This window comes from Gorilla gorilla, chromosome 12 (genome assembly GCF_029281585.2).
Source record: "Gorilla gorilla gorilla isolate KB3781 chromosome 12, NHGRI_mGorGor1-v2.1_pri, whole genome shotgun sequence".
Taxonomy (NCBI): Eukaryota; Metazoa; Chordata; class Mammalia; order Primates; family Hominidae; genus Gorilla; species Gorilla gorilla.
Genome location: NC_073236.2, coordinates 84,442,305 through 84,461,918, shown reverse-complemented (window position 1 = coordinate 84,461,918; position 19,614 = coordinate 84,442,305). Strand labels below are relative to the sequence as shown.

The following is a 19,614-nucleotide window of genomic DNA, read 5'->3' as shown; positions in this document are numbered from 1 at the left end:
GTAGTTACAGTAAAAAAAATGACATACTTATGGCACAGGATACTCGTGACAGAGTGGCAAGAGGGTGATGGATGTGACTGTCAGTATTGCAATTATCTTTCTGAATGGTAGATAAATGAATAATTATTAATAAATGCTTTTTTCACAAAAAGGATGGTATATGAACACAATTCAGTGTATCATAAACCACTATTTATGATCCATTTCTTAAACCTGAAGACCCTGAAGACAACACTAAATAAAAACCTAAAGTATGTATATGAGAGTTTCGCCACATTCTTTTACTGGAATTAATTTTTATGTAAATATTTTCTTCTCAATCAGATTTTAATGTCATTGAATACAGAGAACAAATCTCATTCATTTTGGTATCGGCTCGAGTCAACAAACATTTAAAAATCATTTACTGCGTCTGATTTTGGGTATGTTGAATTGGTGACGTCTGAGTTGCTTCTGGTCTATCCTGATAGAAACATACAGTAAACAGAGAAAAAAAAGGATCTCAGGTGAGATGATGTATGGGAATGCTCAGCATACAGAATGAATGGATAAGAGGCCTGAAAACATAATCTTGTAAACAACCATATTGAAAGAGAAGACAGAAGACATCAAAGAGGTATTAAAAGAGAAAAGACAAGAGTGATCACCTCTGTTTACAACTCTACCACTTTATTTATTTAGAGACAGAGTCTCACTCTGTTGCCCAGGCTGGAGTACAGTGGCGCAATCTCAGCTCACTGCAATCTCTGCCTCTCAGGCTCAAGTGATTCTTGTTTCTCAGCCTCCTGAGTAGCTGGGATTACAGGTGTGCACCACCACGCCTGGCTAATTTTTTGTATTTGTAGTAGAGACAAGGTTTCACCATGATGGCCAGGCTGGTCTTGAACTCCTGACCTCAAGTGATCCGCCTGCCTCAGCCTCCCAAAGTGCCGGGATTACAGGCATGAGCCACCGTGCCCGGCCTACTAAATTTATTTCGTTGCTTTTAAATTTATTTACTTATACATTCAATTCCAAAACTATATATTCCTTGATGGCAAGAATAAGTATCTTAATAATAATTGTACCTTCAAATAAATTCAGAGACAATAACACGAATTAGAAAGATGGGACAGTTAGGCCGGGCACGGTGGCTCATGTCTGTAATACCAGCACTTTCAGAGGCCAAGGTGGGTGGATCCTGGGGTCAGGAGTTCGAGACCAGCCTGGCCAGTAAAAATACAAAATTAGCCAGGCATGGTGGTGCGTGCCTGTAATCCCAGCTACTTGGGAGGCTCAGGCAGGAGAATCACTTGAACCTTGGAGGCGGAGGTTGCAGTGAGCTGAGATTGTGCCACTGCACTCCAACCTGGGTGACAAGAGCAAAACTCTGACTCAAAAAAAAGAAAGACGGGAAACTTAGATTAATAAAGGAATTAGGGACATCATTTGAGACTGATATACGTAAATCCCAAGGTGGAGGGAATGGCACGTTAAAGGAATTTATGTCTGTGAGCTTCTGGGTTTTTTCTGTGACATAAAGACTAACTTCCTGGCTGAGAAAGAAGCTAGTTTAGTAGTTCAAGCCACTTTCTATTTCCAAAAAGCTTTAGTTCAACATATACCCTTATCTCCATGCCTAATTCATTATGTAAATAAATATGTCAAAATAATGAATGGCATCACATGTTGCCTAGACTATTATAATCACTTCCTAGCCTGTCTCTGTGCTTCCAAATTCATCCTTTTTGTAATCCATCTTTTATATACTCTAAAAATTGCTCAGCATACTTTTGTGCTTTTATACAAATGCTTTTGTCTACATGGAATGCCCTTCCCCACTGTTCCCACCTTGTAAACCTCTGTCATTTTTTAAGATTCAGTTGAAACATTACTACTACTTTGATGCTAGATGATCAGCAGATAAGAAGAGCTCAATTAACATTGGCTAACTGTATGAATTAAGGTTTGGGAAGAGGAGGCAAACTGTATGAAGGGTCCACCCAGAGCTGGGTTCATAAATTTATAATAGGGTCAAGTAGCACTACAGGGTGTATTTTACTTTTTCTTTTGCAAAGAACATGCAGTACAGTGTCTTACATATAGTAGGTAATAAATCTGTTTGAATAAAGAGGGGATGCATATTCAGTATCTATATTAAAAGACAGTCAACGAAATCTGCACTTATCTGATTAATTCAAATAAAAATATTTCCTCATGAAATATCTGTACAATTAATTCAATAATCATTGCTTGACTTGAACTGATTGCTAGAATAAATGCCTCAAATTATATCTTTTTGTTATCACACAACTAACTTTTTAAGTGTCAATCTATCCTATTTACTTTGAACATTCTGAAAATTACATGAACAAATCCTATGTAATCACCATTAATTCTTCCAATATACATTTAATACAGAATATAAATACTGGAACAGTAATAATGAGTAGATAAAATATAAATTATATAATTACAAAAACTGAGTGAAAATCTAGTCTACATAAAATAATATTCTTAACAATATACAACTTCTATTCCAGCTGGATTCATGGAGCTGACTGGATGCTAAATAATAGACTACTTGAAAATCAGATTAACTCTGTTTGATAGATTGTAATCACCATGAGAGAATACATATTTTTTTTAAACCTATATTGATCATTTTTAAAATTAAAAGGCATAGGAGTTAATTTTTTATCTGGCTTTTAAGGCTTTAGTTTTCCACATTATTTTTATACCTCAGTTGCTTTTCTTTTCCTTTGTTTCATACTTTTCCTCCATTTATCTTTAAGTCAACATTTTGGCAAATAAAGAACAGAGATAGTTAAGCACATGATTCAAATAAAAAATAACTTGCTTATTTTTCTGTTTGTTTGTTGTTAATGTCTTATTCTGTTTTTACAGTCAATTATAGCCTCTGATCTTCTGCTACCTGGGTGGCATCCTGTTTTCCTATTTTATAACTGTATTTATATAGTAACAGTTTTTTGTTTTCTTATATCTATATTAGATTGTCTATGATTCCTCTTTTCTCCTTACAGAACTTTTTTTTTTTTTTTTTTTGAGATGGAGTTTCGCTCTTGTTGCCCAGGCTGGAGTGCAACGGCACGATCTCAGCTCACCGCAACCTCCGCCTCCCAAGTTCAAGCAATTCTCCTGCCTCAGCCTCCTGAGTAGCTGGAATTACAGGCATGCACCACCATGCCCAGCTAATTTTTTTTTGTATTTTTAGTAAAGACAGGGTTTCCCCATGTTGGTCAGGCTGATCTCGAACTCCCGACCTCAGGTGATCCGCCCGCTTCAGCCTCCCAAAGTGCTGGGATTATAGGTGTGAGCCACCGCACCGGGCTACAGAACTTTCCTTAAGGGAAGGAAGGAACCAGAAATAGGGTGAAATATATAAATGTTTTCTGTAGCTAGTACAGAAAGAATTCATGTATGAGCAAAAAAAAAAAAAAATTTTCAACTGTTTGCCAAGTAGACTTAGTACTCACCTGTCATCAGTACTTTGTTCATCATGTAAGAGTCGCTCCTTATTTAACCCTATCTTCTCAAGCTCATGAGTTAATTTTTCAAGATCATTGTTCATCTGTTGGGTCTTCAACTTTTCACTCACCAAATCCTTATTTTAAAAGAAATGCAAAACTCACCTAAGTGTCAAGGGTATAAACATCTAAGAAAGTCAGCTAAGATTCTAATTACCACCATCTAGGAATACATGTAATTTGAACCAGCAAATGTGATTAAACCATTCCTTCATTATTAAAATGTAGTTAAAGTTATAACCTAGTTGAAATAACTTTTTTCCTTTTTTTTTTTTTTTTGCTAATACTTTAAACAAAACCTTAAAAGGGAGTAGTAACTCTTTACTTGTGAATACACATTTAGGTTTGAAAACTGGGGAAAATCATATCCATTTACTTTTTAATAATGAGCCTGAACTTTAGTGCACATTTCTTCTTATAAATATATGTTGACTATAATACTTCTCTCCCACAAGATCCCTTCTCCCAGTGAAAGAGGCCCTATGATACTGATCTGAAGAACTAGAGGATGTTCTTAGAAGTTTAGGCACAAGGAACTTGTTGTTCATGTTTATAAGTCTACAGAAGAAAAAAATAAAAGGTCCCTCTCAATGCCTCTTTAGGAGAAATGCAGACTGCCCAATGTGACCTTCTGCCAGAATGCTAATATACTTTTAAATTGAACTTAAAGGGTTATCACATATTATAATGCTTAGAGATGGGAAAAAAAGAGCCAAACATACACCTTCTGACTTGCACCAACCATGTTTCACAGGACATACTGCCAATTTACTCCTGTAAGTTTCAGAATTCTTCTTGATACATAGATTCAAGCAAATACTAGTTGCTCAGTGTTGAATGGTTGAACCTGATTTGCATTCTGTGGCTTTGAGGTCAAAATTCATGGGGCTTTGGAGTCTGAAAAATCTGGATTTGAATCCAGTAATCCAACTCTGCTATTTATTAGCTGTGTGATCCTAATTTATTTAATGTTTCTGAACCTCAGTTTTCTCATCTAAAAAATGGATATAATACTTATAAAGGATTAGTTGTAAAGATTATGTGCATGTATATATGTGTGTATATATATTTGGGTGTGTGTGTATATATTATTTATGTATATACAACTTATATGAAGGTTTTAGCCCAGTACTTGGCACACAGCACTCAATAAATAGTAGCTATCATGCTTCTTTATTATATTTAGAATTTAGTGTCTTGATCAAACATTATTATATTGAAATAAAGGTTTAAAATTATAATGTAATAAGTCAGATACCACTAGGAAACTTTATTACTACAAATTCTTTTAAAAATACAATTTATAGGTATTTCTTAGTTTAACAAAGTAGGAAACTTGGAAGCTATTTCTAGTTCTAATTCCAAAATTCTACTGAACCATAAAATAAATGATGCAAATTACTGATAGATTTCAATAAAACTTAAAGAAACCTTGAGTTAAAAATATAAAAAAAAATTTGCCTTAATTTAGGTAAACATATTTACCTCACGTAGTGTAACCAACGTTTTTATATCAATAGTTGCTCTTTTCACAAGCTCCTTATTTTCTTTTTCTAGTTCTTTCAGACGGATACAAGATTCTTTATATATACCAATTTCTTTGGATAGGGTTTTGTTTTCTTTTTCCAAATTTCCAATCTTCACGTTATTTTCTTCTAATGTGGTATCTTTAATTTCTGCTTGTTGTCGGAGTCTCTTATTTTCCTTCTCCAATTGTTTCTTATCCTTTTCCAGTTGAGAAGTCTCTTGCTCTAATGATTTATTTTCTTTTTCCAGCTGTTCTAGTCTTTTGCTAGATATTTTTAGTTCTTCTAGGTTTTTCTGCAATGTTTGATTTTCCATCTCTAAGTCTTGTAGTTCACTCTCTAATTGCTGGATTTTTTTATTGCTGTTCTCTAAAGTTTTTTGCAGTCTTTGATTTTCTATATCTAAACCCTGGTAGCTAACTTCTAAGCGTTCTGTTTTCTTGAAAGATGCTTTCAGGAGCTCCAAACCTTTCTTAAGTTGCTCTTTTTCACTTTCCAGTTCTTTGTTTTCTAGCTGTAGCTGAGCCATTTTCATGCTTGCACACTTCAAAGATTCTACATTCCTTCGCAGTTCTAAGTTTTCCTCATCAAGTTGGGAATTCTCTTTTTCTAGGGATTCTAACTGAAAGGTCAGATTTTTAAAGCTATCCAATGTTTTTTTTAATTTTCTATTTTCTCTTTCTAGCTCTGAATTTTCTTGTTCTAAGGCCTCAATTTTTTCACAAGTAATTTTTAAATTAGTTATTTTTTTCTGTAATAATTCATTTTCTTTTTCAAGATGATGCAATTCATTTTCAAGTTCTTCGGCTCGTTCTCCTTTTTCTTTATAATGTTCCAATTCTTTTTTAATTTGTCTTTTTTCAAATTCAATCTTGCTTAGCTTGCTACTTGTTTCTTTGATAGATTCATGAAGAATTTTGTTTTCTTTTTCAATGTCTTTCACTCTTGCTTCTGCACTTATCTGGGACCGCTGCCTTAAGGAAGACACTGTTTGATTCAGATGTTCATTTTCCTGTTCCAATATCTTAATCTAATTTGAAAAGAAAACAATTAAAAGCTGTAATTGAGGAAAAACTAACTATGGTTTATCTCTTCCAAAAACCACCAAGAAAAGGGGAACAAAAAAAGGGTGCTAGAACGTGTCTTACTTTTAATTCTGACAAGTATTTACTGAAGACCACTGTGTACACTTACTGTGAGGTCATTAAAGTTCATGTTTTTAGGAAGTTCACAGTTTAAAGGAAGGGTTGAGAAATGTATTTTCTATTAATCATAATGGTCTTCAGATTATTTACAGTTACATGCTTCAAATTCAAATAGGAATACAGGTAACATACACACATACCTCCTTGAGAACGTAAGGTTCTACTTTTACTAAGTAACTTTTGGAATGCCTACAGTGGGTCCTCAATAAATATGTGCTGTATTACATGTGTATATATGGGTTTGTATGTGTGTGTATTCATTCCCAAAAAGAATTCTAAGTAGGAAGCATCAAAATCAGAAAAATCACTGGGTACATTTGGGAACTAATTCATCCAATTTATAGGCATGATCTAATACAATGATTCTCAAAATTTAGTGTGTTAAATAATCTCAACAAGCTTGGAAAAATGAAGATTGAAGCTTAGTCTAGAATTCTGGTTCTGTATCTCTAAAGAAACCTTCATTTTTATGGCTGGTCTGAGGACTGTACCTGGATGATATAACAAATAATTTAACTTCTAAAAAAATTAATGCTCAAGCATGGTGGCTGACACCTATAATCCTAGCACTTCGGGAGGCTGAGGCAGGAATATCACTTCAGCTCAGGGGTTTGAGACCAGCCTGGGGAGCATAGTGACACTTTGTCTCTACCAAAAAATAAAAAAAAAAATTAAAAAATTATCTGGGCATGGTGGTGCATGCCTGTAGTCCCAGCTAAGGTGAAAGGATTGCTTGAGCCTAGGTGTTCGAGGTTGCAGTAAGCTATGATTGTGCCACTGCACTCCAGCATGAGTGACAGAGCTGGACCCTGTCTCAAATAAATAAATATTTCAAAAATAAGTCAATTAATCTATGCAGTTCTCAGTTTCCTCAAACATAAAATGAGAATGAACATTAAACACTTGAAAACAAATTTGGTAATATCCAAGACAGTGTGGTTGCCACCACATTTCTCCCTCTTTGGTAGGTCAGAGGACAGCTGCATTTCCTGGCCAACTCCACTCAGGGACTCTAGAATCGGCAGCCCTATTCCACAGACGCTTGAAAGCACAAGTACTGCAAATGCTTAAACTAGATGATTATTAAGCACAATGGTAGTTTAAAAAACTCTAAGCTTTCTCTTCAACTTTCCTAAGATACATAGGTTAGAAAATGAGGTAAAATTATAATTACTTGAAAATAAAAAAATTCTAAAATATTTCCCTTTAATGTTTATATGAACATTTTGTTTGCATATATTTTAAATAACTTTTGCTAATAAATTTTAAAATACATTGTTTACTTAGTAAAAAATGTATGAACCTGTCTCTCTGAATTTTCTCTCAGTGTTTCTATTGTTTTTTCAAGCTGAGCTTTCTCCTTCATTAGATCCTTGCTTAAATTCTGACAGTTCTGAAGACTTTGCTTTTCTTGAACAATCTCATTTTCAAGAATTTCAACCTAGAGAAAATTAAATCACAAAACAATATGTTAAATATTCTGCAACAGTGAAAACATGTCAAAACAAAAGATAATCGCTGAATAAAGGATAAAATAGTGTTGATATCCAAATGCTAAAATTTAAGAAATTAGTATAGAAATTCAAGTAGCATTCCATGCTAATTTCTGTAGCTATATAAAATATGCAGACATGATTTCTTATCCTTGTGCATCTTTTGGGGTAAATTTCACTTTCTAAACACAAAGACAAATCCAGCTGAATAAATGATAATATGCTATATGAGAACTATACAAACTTTATTTAAAGATTCTCTTGGCTTGAGTGGATTTGTAAAGTAAAATTTTACTTAGAGAATTTCAGTGAGCAAGAAGGCAGGAGAAGATATAAAAAGCATGAAGGAAAAGATGATAAACAGTACAGTATAAGCTTAATGAAAAAAGAAAGGACTTCCTTTAAGATAAAAAAGAGGGAGAAAAATACTACCATAAAAAAGGGCTAATATTTATATTTTAGGTTCAAATTTCTTTTCAATTACGCATTTTAGAGATGAAAAATACTGGTAGTTAATATGTACAAAATAGCAAATTAAAGTTAAAAATATGCTAAGACTATTGATTTTCCCATTATCATATAACATATTCAAACCAGGCAATTTAAAAAATCAAGAAGACTTTATAAAATATTCTACTGCAAGTTAAATGTTAAATTCTTATGTCAATAATGAAGCACTCTAAAGCAATTTTAATTTTTCTATTTTAACATTAATGGAAATAACTACACACGGAAACAATCTTCCAATAATATTTCCAGCCTGGGCAACACGGTGAAACAATGTCTCTACCAAAAACAAAACAAAAAACAAAAAAACTTAGCCAGGCATGGTGGCCTGTGCCTGTAGTCCTAGCTACTTGAGAGGCTGAGGTGGGAGGACTGCTTAAGCCTGAGAAGCAGAGGTTGCAGTGAGCTGAGATCGCACCACTGCACTCCAGCCTGGGTGATATAGTGAGACCCTAGCTCGAAATACTACTACCAATAATAATGATGATAATAATAATAATAATATGAAAAGCATCGGGTCAAAAAACTTATCCAATAACTCAATTCAACATTAATTTACAGTTCAGGAAGCTTTCAGCTGTGAATAATTAATCAGGTTCTCACATTACATAGATGGAAATATAAGAATAACAGTTATTGAAACTCATTTGTTGTTTTGTATCAATGGGATTAAAGTGAAACATTCAGTTTATAAAAAAATCATTTTTACAATTAATCAAAAATTGCTTGAATCACTAAGAATTTACATATTAAACTTCAAAGCTAATTTCAAAAAGAAACTGTACTCTACAGGCCCAATTTTAATGACAACCAAAATAAAACTGTTCTAAATTCTAAATGGTCATCCTACTTTAACACTATATTGTCAAATGCTTATTAAGATTGTTTAGTTAGTGGACTGAAGACAATGTAAAAACATTTTTAAACAGTAAAAATCTTAACAATACCAAGGAGCCTCTGAATAATCTAAGGCAGTGGTTCTCAAAGCATGATTCCAGGACAGCAGGATGAGCATCACTTAGGAACTTTTTAGAAACAATTCTTAATCATGCATGTTTTTATGATGGGATTCTATTTATGTAGAATTATGTGTGCAGAAAGATATGCAAAAATAAAACACTTGTTCTTGCACAACTGAATATTTCCGTTTAACCAGAGTCTGATTAAGATTCAGGTTTCATAATGCCTAAATTGTGGTCTCTAAATATCATTTCCCACTAAAAGGAATAAGGGCTAATTTTAGAGAAATGGCTGTCTCCAGGTCTGGGACAGAAAATGTTCAAGATGAGCCTAGAATATTTTGTCATGGCAGAAAGCAAGAAAGCTCTCAAGGAGTGCTAAGGCCATGTCATAAGGATTCAGGACCAAAGCAGCTTTTAAAGAGGCTTCCACTAGCCCGAGTTGAGACAGTAAGAAAAACAAATGCAGTGGATTGAAACAACACAAATATTTTTAAATTCATGGGTTCATAATGACACTAAAGAAACTCACTCACTATTCTCTCAAGAAGATATGAGAGAACCAATTCATTATTTGGAAACTGGTGAATGTAACTCCTCTAGCCCTGCTTATTCTTTTTTTTTTTTTTTTTTTTTGAGATTTTGAGTCTTGCTCTATGGCCCAGACTGGAGTGCAGTGGCGTGATCTCGGCTCACTTCAACCTCCACCTCCCGGGTTCGAGAGAGATTCTCCTGCCTCATCCTCCCGAGTAGCTGGGATCACCGGCGCCCACAACCACACCCGGCTAATTTTTGTACTTTTAGTGGAGACAGGGTTTCACCATGTTGGCTAGGCTGGTCACAAACTCCCGACATCAGGTTACCCATCTGCCTTGGCCTCCCAAAGTGCTGGGATTACAGGCGTGAGCCCCCGCACCTGGCCAAGATCAGCTAGTAAGTTCTTAATTGCTGAAGCTGAATAATGAGTATAGGATTCATTCACACCATATTTGTGTATATTTGAAAATTTTCATAACAAGTTAAAATAACATTGAGGGTGCATTTAAAAAGTGGAAAATAAATGGGCTATTTATTTACACTTTTACAAGTATTTTTTAACATTAAAATAAACACTACATATTAATTTACCTTTTTACTGAGCCTTTGATTTTCTTTTTCCATTTTCAGGATTTTGGAAGCATTGCCTTCTACAGAATCCACAGTAGTCCGAAGTTCTTCTACGGTTTTTGTCAAACTTTGATTTTCCATCTCTAGCTTCAATAATCTACTTGATGTCAACTCATTCACCTCATGGCCCAGGGATTTCTGGGGTGCTATAATATTGAAAAATACACCATTGTATTTACTCTTTACTGTTTTTACTATGTTTACTCTTTACTATTTAAAAAGTTGAGTGTATATGCATTGCATCATCTGATCCTTAACTTTATTAAAAATTCAATGAGGTTATATAAGATAAACAAGATAAAAGAAGTAAATCTTTTTTTTCCTTTTCTTTTTTTCTTTTTTTTAAAGAGACGGGGTCTCTCTCTGTCACCCAGGCTGGAGTGCAGTGATGTGCTCCTAGCTCACTGCAGCCTCAAACTCCTGGTCTGAAGGGATCCTCCCACCTCAGTCTCCCAAGCGGCCGGGACTGCAGGTACAGCCAGCTAATTTTTTTATTTTTTAGTAAAGACTGGGTCTCTGTTACTTAGGCTGGTCTCGAACTCCTGAGCTCAAGCAATCCTCCTGCCTTGGCCTCCCAAAGTGCTGGGATTACAGGCATGAGCCGCTGCACCCAGCTAAGAGATACGTGTTTAACTTTTAATGCATCCACAGCATTCTAGTTAAAAAAAGCATAAAATTTAGATTGAAGAAATTGGAGTTCAAGCAGACCCATTAAATATTTTGCTGATATAAGAACATTAGGATTTACAAATGAAATATGAGACCTACTATTTCAAGAAAGGAAATGAATAAAGGTACTGGAGAGAATTTCCAGGTCTGCTTTTGTGTATGTTTCAAATTCTTCTTCATAAAAACCAAAGAAATACACGCACATCCAACATATCCCCCACCATGCAAAAAATCTCTTCAAAATTAGATAAGCAAATAACCTCCATATTTAAGTAAAGAAAATCTCAATTTTTATTTCCAGCTTTTCTAGTCATCATGTTGTTAATCTTTTACTGAAAGCTGGTATACCGAATAGTTACTGACTTTTAAAATTCCATTAGTTGCCTAAGTCTTTTTTTTAATTAAAAGATTATTTAAATTTAACTATAAACTTACAGGATACATTATTCTAAGTAGCAACTAATGAAGGATTAAATGAATTTTGAAAATACAATACTACTTATTTTGGCTAAAAGTTCAAAATGAATATTCTGAACATGCTGAAATTATTTTAAAATCTTTAACCCAGTTCCATTCATTATCCCTTTATAAATTTAATTCTGTTGTATGATATCTATTAAAACACAGTATAGAAACAGTTTAAATACATATTATTCCCTAAGAGTAGCATTATTGTTAATCTACCTGTATTAGGTGTTTTTAAATAGTCACTATGATACACAATAGATCTCTTAAACTTATTCTCATCTAAGTGAAATTTTGTGTCCTTTGACCAACATCTTCCCAATACCCTCAACCCCTCAGCCTCTGGTAACAACCATTTTATTCTCTGTTTCTATGAGTCTGAATTTTTTTGATACCACATATAAATGAGATCATGCACTATTGTCTTTCTGTGCCTAGCTTATTTCACTTAACATAATGCCCTTGAAGTTCATCCATATTGTTGCAAATGACAGAATTTCTTTTTTTTTTTTTTTTTTTGAGACAGAGTCTTGCTCCGTCACCCAGGCTGGAGTGCAGTGGCATGATAGTGGCTCACTGCAACCTCTGCCTCTCGGGTTCAAGCGATTTTCCTGCTTCAGCTCCCAAGTAGCTGAGACTACAGGCGCGCGCCACCACGCTCAGCAAATTTTTTTTGTATTTTCAGTAGAGACGGGGTTTCATCATGTTGGCCAGGATGGTCTTGACCTCGTGATCTGCCCGCCTCGGCCTCCCAGAGTGCTGGGATTATAGGTGTGAGCCACCATGCCCGGCACCCCCCGCCCCTTTTTTTTTTTTCTGGGACAGAGTCTCACTGTGTCACCTAGGCTGGAGTGCAATAAGATGATCTCAGCTCACTGCAACTTCTGCCTCATGGGTTCAAGAGGTTCTCCTGCCTCAGCCTCCCAAGTAGCTGGGATCACAGGTGTGCGCCACCACGCCTGGCTAATTTTTGTATTTTCAGCAGAGACGGGGTTTCACCATATTGGTCAGGCTGGTCTTGAACTCTTGATCTCGTGATCCACCCGCCTCGGCCTCCCAAAGTGCTGGGATTACAGGTGTGAGCCACTGCACCTGGCCAGAATTTCATTCTTTTTATGACTGACAAATATTCCATTATGTATATAAACCACGTTTTCTTTATCCATCATTTCATTGACAGACACAGGTTGATTCCATATCTTGACATTTGTGAATAATGCTGCAACAAGCATGGGAATGCAGATATCTCTTTGATATACTGATTTAATGTCCTTTAGATATATACCCAGGAGCAAAACTGCTGAATGCTATGAGAGTTCTATTTCTAATTTTTTGAGGAACCTCCACACTGTTTTCCAGAATGGCTGAACCAGTTTACATTCCCACCTATTCCATAGAAACTTGAAAGCACAAGTACTGCAAACTTTTACACTAGATGATTATTAAACACACTGGCAGTTAAAAAACTTCTAAGATACTTTTAACTTTCCTAAGATACGTGGGTTAGAAAATGAGATAGAAAAGTTCTGAAGCAAATTTTCTGAAATGAAAAGTGACTTAAAAAATTTTTAGTGCCTTTTATTTCTTCCTTTCTTTCCCAAATTCTGTAAATTTTCTGGAAAGTCCCTTGTATAATTTAAAAAATAAAAACTACACCACAGTAAAGCAAATATTCAATCCTACAACACCAGCTACGATCAATTACAAAACAACAGTGACATAATAATAATGATATTTAATACTTGAATGCTTACTATTTACCAGGCACTATTTAAGGGCCTCACAAATATCAGCAATTTAATCCTCAGAAGTCTAGATGATATTCACTATTTTGTCCCCACTTAACAAGTAAGGAAATTCTTAACTAACACAGTAATTCTAACTACCTTTAGTAGAAAACACTTAAGTCTGAATTGCTTTCTTTGTAACTCAATTCACAAGGAATATAATTTTTAAAGTTTCACAAATATTTCAAGTAAGACAAGTTCAATCATTGAATATCATAACTTACTCTATAGTCAGTACATGGGGCCCCAGAATTTGGAATTAGGTTTTCAAGTATAAAACAGGAAGAACCTAATTGGTAATCAATAGGATGAATCATCTATAGAGGTAATTATTCTGTAAGCACTGGATTATAAAATCTCAAGAGTTTATGTCTACCTCAACATTATGTCCTTGGTGTCTGGTATAGTATTTTACACATTAGGTGCTTAGTAAATATTTGCTGAAGAAATGCAAGTAGAACAATCTAATACTGGGCAAAACGGAGGAGTTTTGAAACTAGTCTAATTTGAATAAATGTGACCTAACTGGTGAATTTTTTTGTAATTTCAAAAATCCATATTAGCATATCCAAAGCTGTAATCCAAACAATTGTACATAATCATGCCCAGCTTTAAGAAAGAGGACAAGTCAATGTGAAGCCCAGGAAGAGAGCCAAAAATTAAAAATTTACCTGGGGGATCTTACATTAGGTCCATAGTATAACCAGGCTGGGCTGGTTGGCAGGTATAATCTTATAATGGAGACTATACATATTACAAGTACTCATGAAGATCCTTAAATTAACTAATTCTAACTATATTTTCATCTGAAAATTTGCCCATTATGCTTTACCTTCCTATTTGGGTTTACCTATAGTCAAAGAACATGCTGACCACTAATACGACTTTTCTGTTCTATTTATTAGATGGCTATATTTCTTAAAATACATTAATAAACTGATATTGCAGCCTCTTAGGATATTAACATGAAATAGTGCATAAGAAACCAATCAAATCTGTTATTGCATTCATAAAATTCAGTTGTAAGACATGTAAAGCTAGGGACCAGACCCAAGAAAATGCAAACAATATATTACTGTGTGAAATCGTATCTATGGAGACAGGTAGTCTTCTGAGATATCTCCCACTGTGGAAAATAAAGAACTGCAAGTAAACATAAATACAACTTCATGATTCGATTATCTATTTAAATTAAAAAAATTGGGAATACCTTCGGAAAGTTCACTAGTTCTGGATATCTGTTCCAGCTCCCAGCCAAGATGTAATGATTCATCCATACTTTGTTTCTGTGCCATTTCCAAAGTCATATTTTCTTCCATTAATTCTTCAATCTTTTTTCTATCCATATCTCGTTCCTTTTTTATTGGCAAGGATTAGGGAGAGAAAAAAAGCTAAGAAACAGTACAATTTTGAGCAAATACTTTATTTCTCACAACTTTTATTTATCAGAAACTCAGTAATAATTATGAGTTCCTTAAATTTTTCAGTTTTGAAGGCAATTATAATTATTACTGGTCATTATACTGATTAAGTGTCTGACATCCTTTTAAGCTGATCTTTGGGGACACAATGAAAACTCTTCTTCATAGTCAACATACTGTTTTAGTGATACAACAAAAGAATTATGAACCAATGCTAAATTTTAGCAATCAGATTTCTGTATTTTTAAAGACATGTTTACACAATAGCTTATTTATTGTGGTATTAAAAGGTTGAAGACAACATTAGTAAGTAACATGCTTCTGTAACAAAAGCAGAAATTTCTACTACTTTTATATTTATATAAAGTTGGAGGCATCTAATTTATTTAGCTCTCTCTTCTCTGTTAAAGCCTCAAGGACACTAGCCATCCTTGCCAATACAGGGAAATCAGCTGAATCTTAGAAGTTTTCCTTAAAGGCCATGTAACTGATCTACCTCTTAAAACTTACCATTTCCATATCATGAAGTTTAGCTTTCAGTTGTAAGTTCTCTTTTTCTAATTCATGTAATTTATCAGAACGAGCACGAGTTCCTTCTAGTTGGTCTTCCAACATGGTTTTTGTTTCTAATAAAACTTGATTGTCTTCTTTTAATTCCTATAAACATTTATCACAAATGTGTTAATATCTGTTAATTTTTTAAAGTTATGGAACATAAAGATTATCATAAAACATTAAGCCATCTTTATCAACAGTTCTATGCATGAGTAAACCTACTGAGTAACAGAAATACAATTAATGTTTTCTTGGCTTCCTTTTTACCCCAGAATGCAAACAAAACACTGTTCTTAAGATATATAATACTACTATAACTTCACATTAAATTGCCGGGGTATATTTAACTTCCTTAGTCACAAGGATAAGGAATTAACTAAGTACAAGTAGTCTTCCAGATATTTAAGATACAACTCTCCATGGAATCAAGGCTTAATGTATTGACTGAAATAGATTTAAATATTTCTCTGTACTTGGAGCTATAACTTGGAAGTGAAGGGCTTGAGGTTTTTGCAGTAAAATACCAAGACTTAAACCAGAACTCACATAAATCATAAACCAAGGCTCTATTAATAAATATTTTATATAAATACACCTTGAGGAAATCCTTAAAAGTCCCTGCATATGTTTTGAAGACAAGTGTTCACAATTCTATCTTGCTAAGTTATATACCTATGGTTTCTAAACTAAAGTCTAGAAAAAGTATACTAAGACAGTGGTATTCATGAGAATCCCTTAACAGTGTCATGCATATGCAAGTCTTTAAATAACTGGCAAATAATTAATATGTACTTTATCTCTACAGTCCTATTGGGTCTACTTACTGGTAACCTTTAAGCTAAAATGTTCTAACTACTTTCTCTCATGTTTTCGTTTCTTGATTTTGTATACTCCCTCCTTCTTATCCTAATACTGAAACTGACCAAAATCTCCTGTTTACAGATGAGGAAATTAACTGAGAAAGAAGATACAAGACCTGCCAAATTCTTTTTTTTTGTTTTGTTTGAGACAGAGTCTCACTCTGTCGCCCAGGCTGTAGTGGCGTGATCTCGACTCACTGCAACCTCCACCTCCTGGGTTCAAGCGATTCTCCTGCCTCAGCCTCCTGAGTAGCTGGGCTTACAGGCATGCGCCACCATGCCCAGCTAATTTTTGTATTTTTAATAGAGACGGGGTTTTGCCACACTGGCCAGGCTAGTCTCGAACCCCTGACCTCAGGTGATCTACCCACCTCGGCCTCCCAAAGTGCTGGGATTACAGAAGTGAGCCACCGTGCCCAGCCTGACCTGTCAAATTCTTGTCAAACTCAACTTCATGTAACACTGAACTGTAACTATCAAGTTAGAATATTTTTTTCATTTGTTTGCGTATATATAGACTTCATTAATCTTAATTTAGTGATCTCAGTTAAGAAGCAATCTGAAATATGTTTTGCTTTCACTTTTGGAAAAAAGTCTGAAATAGAAGTAAATATTTTGACTACAAGGGAAGGACTTCAAAGGTCTGCTCTATATATGATGCTAAGAAAAGGAAGAAAAGAAGAGCCCCAAAAAGTTCAATAAAATTAGTAATATCCACAGATCCCTTTTGTAAAAGTCTAACTAAAAGCAATATGCTAATCTATCATAAAATAAACATACCCAAATGTATTTACTGTTTGTTCACCATTTCAAGAGTTTCTCATGTTTATTAACTGCATTTTAAATGTGTTAAAATTCTAACACAGAAAAAAAAATCATGAATGGTTAATTATGCAACATACCTCAACTCTTGCCTTATAAAATTCAATATCATGTAGTCTCTCTTTATATCTGCTGACTTCACTTTCAAGCTTATCAACTCTGACTGCTTTCTCTCGAAGTGCATCTAATTCATCTCGGTACATTCTGGCAGAGCGAGCATCCGAAAGCAAATTCATGTTCTAAACAAAAATTTAAAATTATATTTTAATTATTTTCTGTTATCAACTTGTTAATCTTTGTTGCACAATTTGAAAATTTATTTATTTATTTATTTATTTGAGACGGAGTTTCACTCTTGTTGCCCAGGCTGGAGTGCAATGGTGCAATCTCAGCTCACTGCAACCTCCGCCTCCCAGGTTCAAGCACTTCTCCTGCCTCAGCTTCCCAAGTAGCTGGGATTACAAGCTCCCCCCAACGTGCCCGGCTAATTTTTGTATTTTTAGTAGAGATGGAGTTTCGTCACGTTGGCCAGGCCAGTCTCAAACTCCTGACCTCAGGTGATCCACCTGCCTCAGCCTCCCAAAGTGCTGGGATTACAGGTGTGAGCCACCGCACTCGGCTGATAAATTCACTTTAAAAATCAAAAAAGTACATACTTTAAAAAGGTGAATTTTATGGTATGTAAATTATATCTAAATTTGTTTTTTAAATGGGGAGATATAAACACTTTTTTTCCATTATCTTGGATATGTTACTAAAATTTTTTTAAAACCTTTTTAAAAAAATTGAAGTATTTTAAACATATATATACATTTATGCTCATATTTTTTAAATATCATGCTATCTGTCAGGAATGTAAAAAATATTCAGGATATTTTAAAATAAGTTAACATCTATGTAACAACCATTTGCAATTAATTTATGGTGAAAAAGTTAATTTTAAAATAAAAGATGGTAAAAATACAGAAAAGGCAAACAATATTACTAAAATAAATCATTAATTACTATATAGAAGTTTCTATAGCTATGTTGTGATATACCAAAATCTTGCTGACATTTTTTTAATGCTTCCAAGTAAAATCATTAGTGCATACGTTAATGTCATTTGAGACAAATATTAAAATCCAACCTTTTAAAAGCCTTATTGTAATCCTTTAGGATAGTAGTTCTTAAAGTGTAATCCAGGGTCTTCTGTGGACCCTGAAACCTTTTCAGGGAGTTCAGGAGGTCAAAAGTATTTTCATAATAACCTAAGACATTATTTGTCTTTTTCACTTTCATTCTCTCATGAGGGCACAGTAAAGTTTTCCAGAGGCTACATGGTGTGTGACATCTTAACAGACTAAATGCAGAAACAGCTATGAGAATATAGTAGTAGTCATCTATTAAGCAAGGTATTAAAGAGATCTGCAAAAATGTAAAATAGTACCATTCTTTTAATTATTCTTTGTTTTGGAAAATAATAGTTATTTCATTAAAATACCTATGTTATCTATTCATCTACCTTTTTTTTTTTTTTTTTTTTTTTTTTTTTTTGATACAGAGTCTCACTCTGTCACGCAGGCTGGAGTGCAACAGTGGCACAATCTCAACTCACTGCAACCTCCACCTCCCAGGTTCAAGTGATTCTTGTGCCTCCGCCTCCCAAGTAGCTGGGATTACAGGTGTGCACCACCACACCCAATTAATTTTTGTATTTTCAGTAGAGACAGGGTTTCACCATGTTGCCCAGGCTGGTCTTCAATTCCTGGCCTCAAGTGATCTGCCTGCCTTGCCCTTTCAAAGTGCTGGGATTACAGGTATAAGCCACCACACCCAACCTATTTATTTATTTTAGAGATGGAGTCTAACATGGAATGGGTTATTTTTTTAATGACTTTTTTTTTTTCCTTTGAGACAGGGTCTCACTCCGTCACCCAGGCTGATCACTGGCACATTCACAGCTCACTGCAGCCTCAACCTCCCAGGCTCAAGTGATCTTCCCACCTCAGTCTCCCAAGTAGCTGGGACTACAGGCGAGTGCCCCATTACGTGCAACTAATTTTTTCATTTTTTTGTAGCGATGAGGTTTTGTCACGTTGCCCAGGCAGGTCTTTAACTCCTGGGCTCAAGCAACCCACCTGCCTTGGCCTCCCAAAGTGCTAGGATTATAGGCATGAGCCACTGCGCCCAACCCAAGTGACTTAATTTTTTTTTTTTTTTGAGACGGAGTCTCGCACTGTTGCCCGGGCTGTAGTGCAATGGCGTGATCTCGGCTTGCTGCAACCTCCACCTCCCGGGTTCAAGCGATTCTCCTGCCTCAGCCTACTGAGTAGCTGGGATTACAGGTGCCCACAACCATGTCCAGCTAATTTTTTGTATTTCTAGTAGAGACAGGGTTTCACTATGTTGGCCAGGCTGGTCTCGAACTCCTGATCTCTTGATCCACCTGCCTCAGCCTCCCAAAGTGCTGGGATTACTGACGTGAGCCACCGTACCTGGCCAGACTTAAGTTTTTAAAACTTCATAGTTTTAGTTTCTAATATGGTAAATACCAATAGATATAATCCACATTAAACTAATCCTCATTAATTTTTAACAGCGGTGAGGAGGCTTGAGACCAAAAGGACTGCTTTAGAGAGAACCTTTAGAGAAAACTACTGCTTTAGAGA

The 19,614-nt window shown here is 34.9% G+C and overlaps 1 protein-coding gene across 9 annotated transcripts in view; it reads right to left on the bottom strand.

Moving 5' to 3' along the window:
* Positions 1–19,614, bottom strand: part of CCDC88A (coiled-coil domain containing 88A) — a 131,837-nt gene that overhangs the window by 41,079 nt on the left and 71,144 nt on the right. For all 9 annotated transcript variants that reach the window (XM_019021046.4, XM_019021040.4, XM_019021045.4 and 6 more), the window contains exons 10-16: positions 17,044–17,202; positions 15,237–15,383; positions 14,516–14,660; positions 10,346–10,530; positions 7,562–7,699; positions 5,013–6,083; positions 3,477–3,604 (exon numbers count right to left, since the gene is read on the bottom strand). In XM_019021046.4, coding sequence (XP_018876591.2) covers positions 3,477–3,604; positions 5,013–6,083; positions 7,562–7,699; positions 10,346–10,530; positions 14,516–14,660; positions 15,237–15,383; positions 17,044–17,202 — 1,973 coding nt within the window. The remainder of the gene's footprint in view (positions 1–3,476; positions 3,605–5,012; positions 6,084–7,561; positions 7,700–10,345; positions 10,531–14,515; positions 14,661–15,236; positions 15,384–17,043; positions 17,203–19,614) is intronic.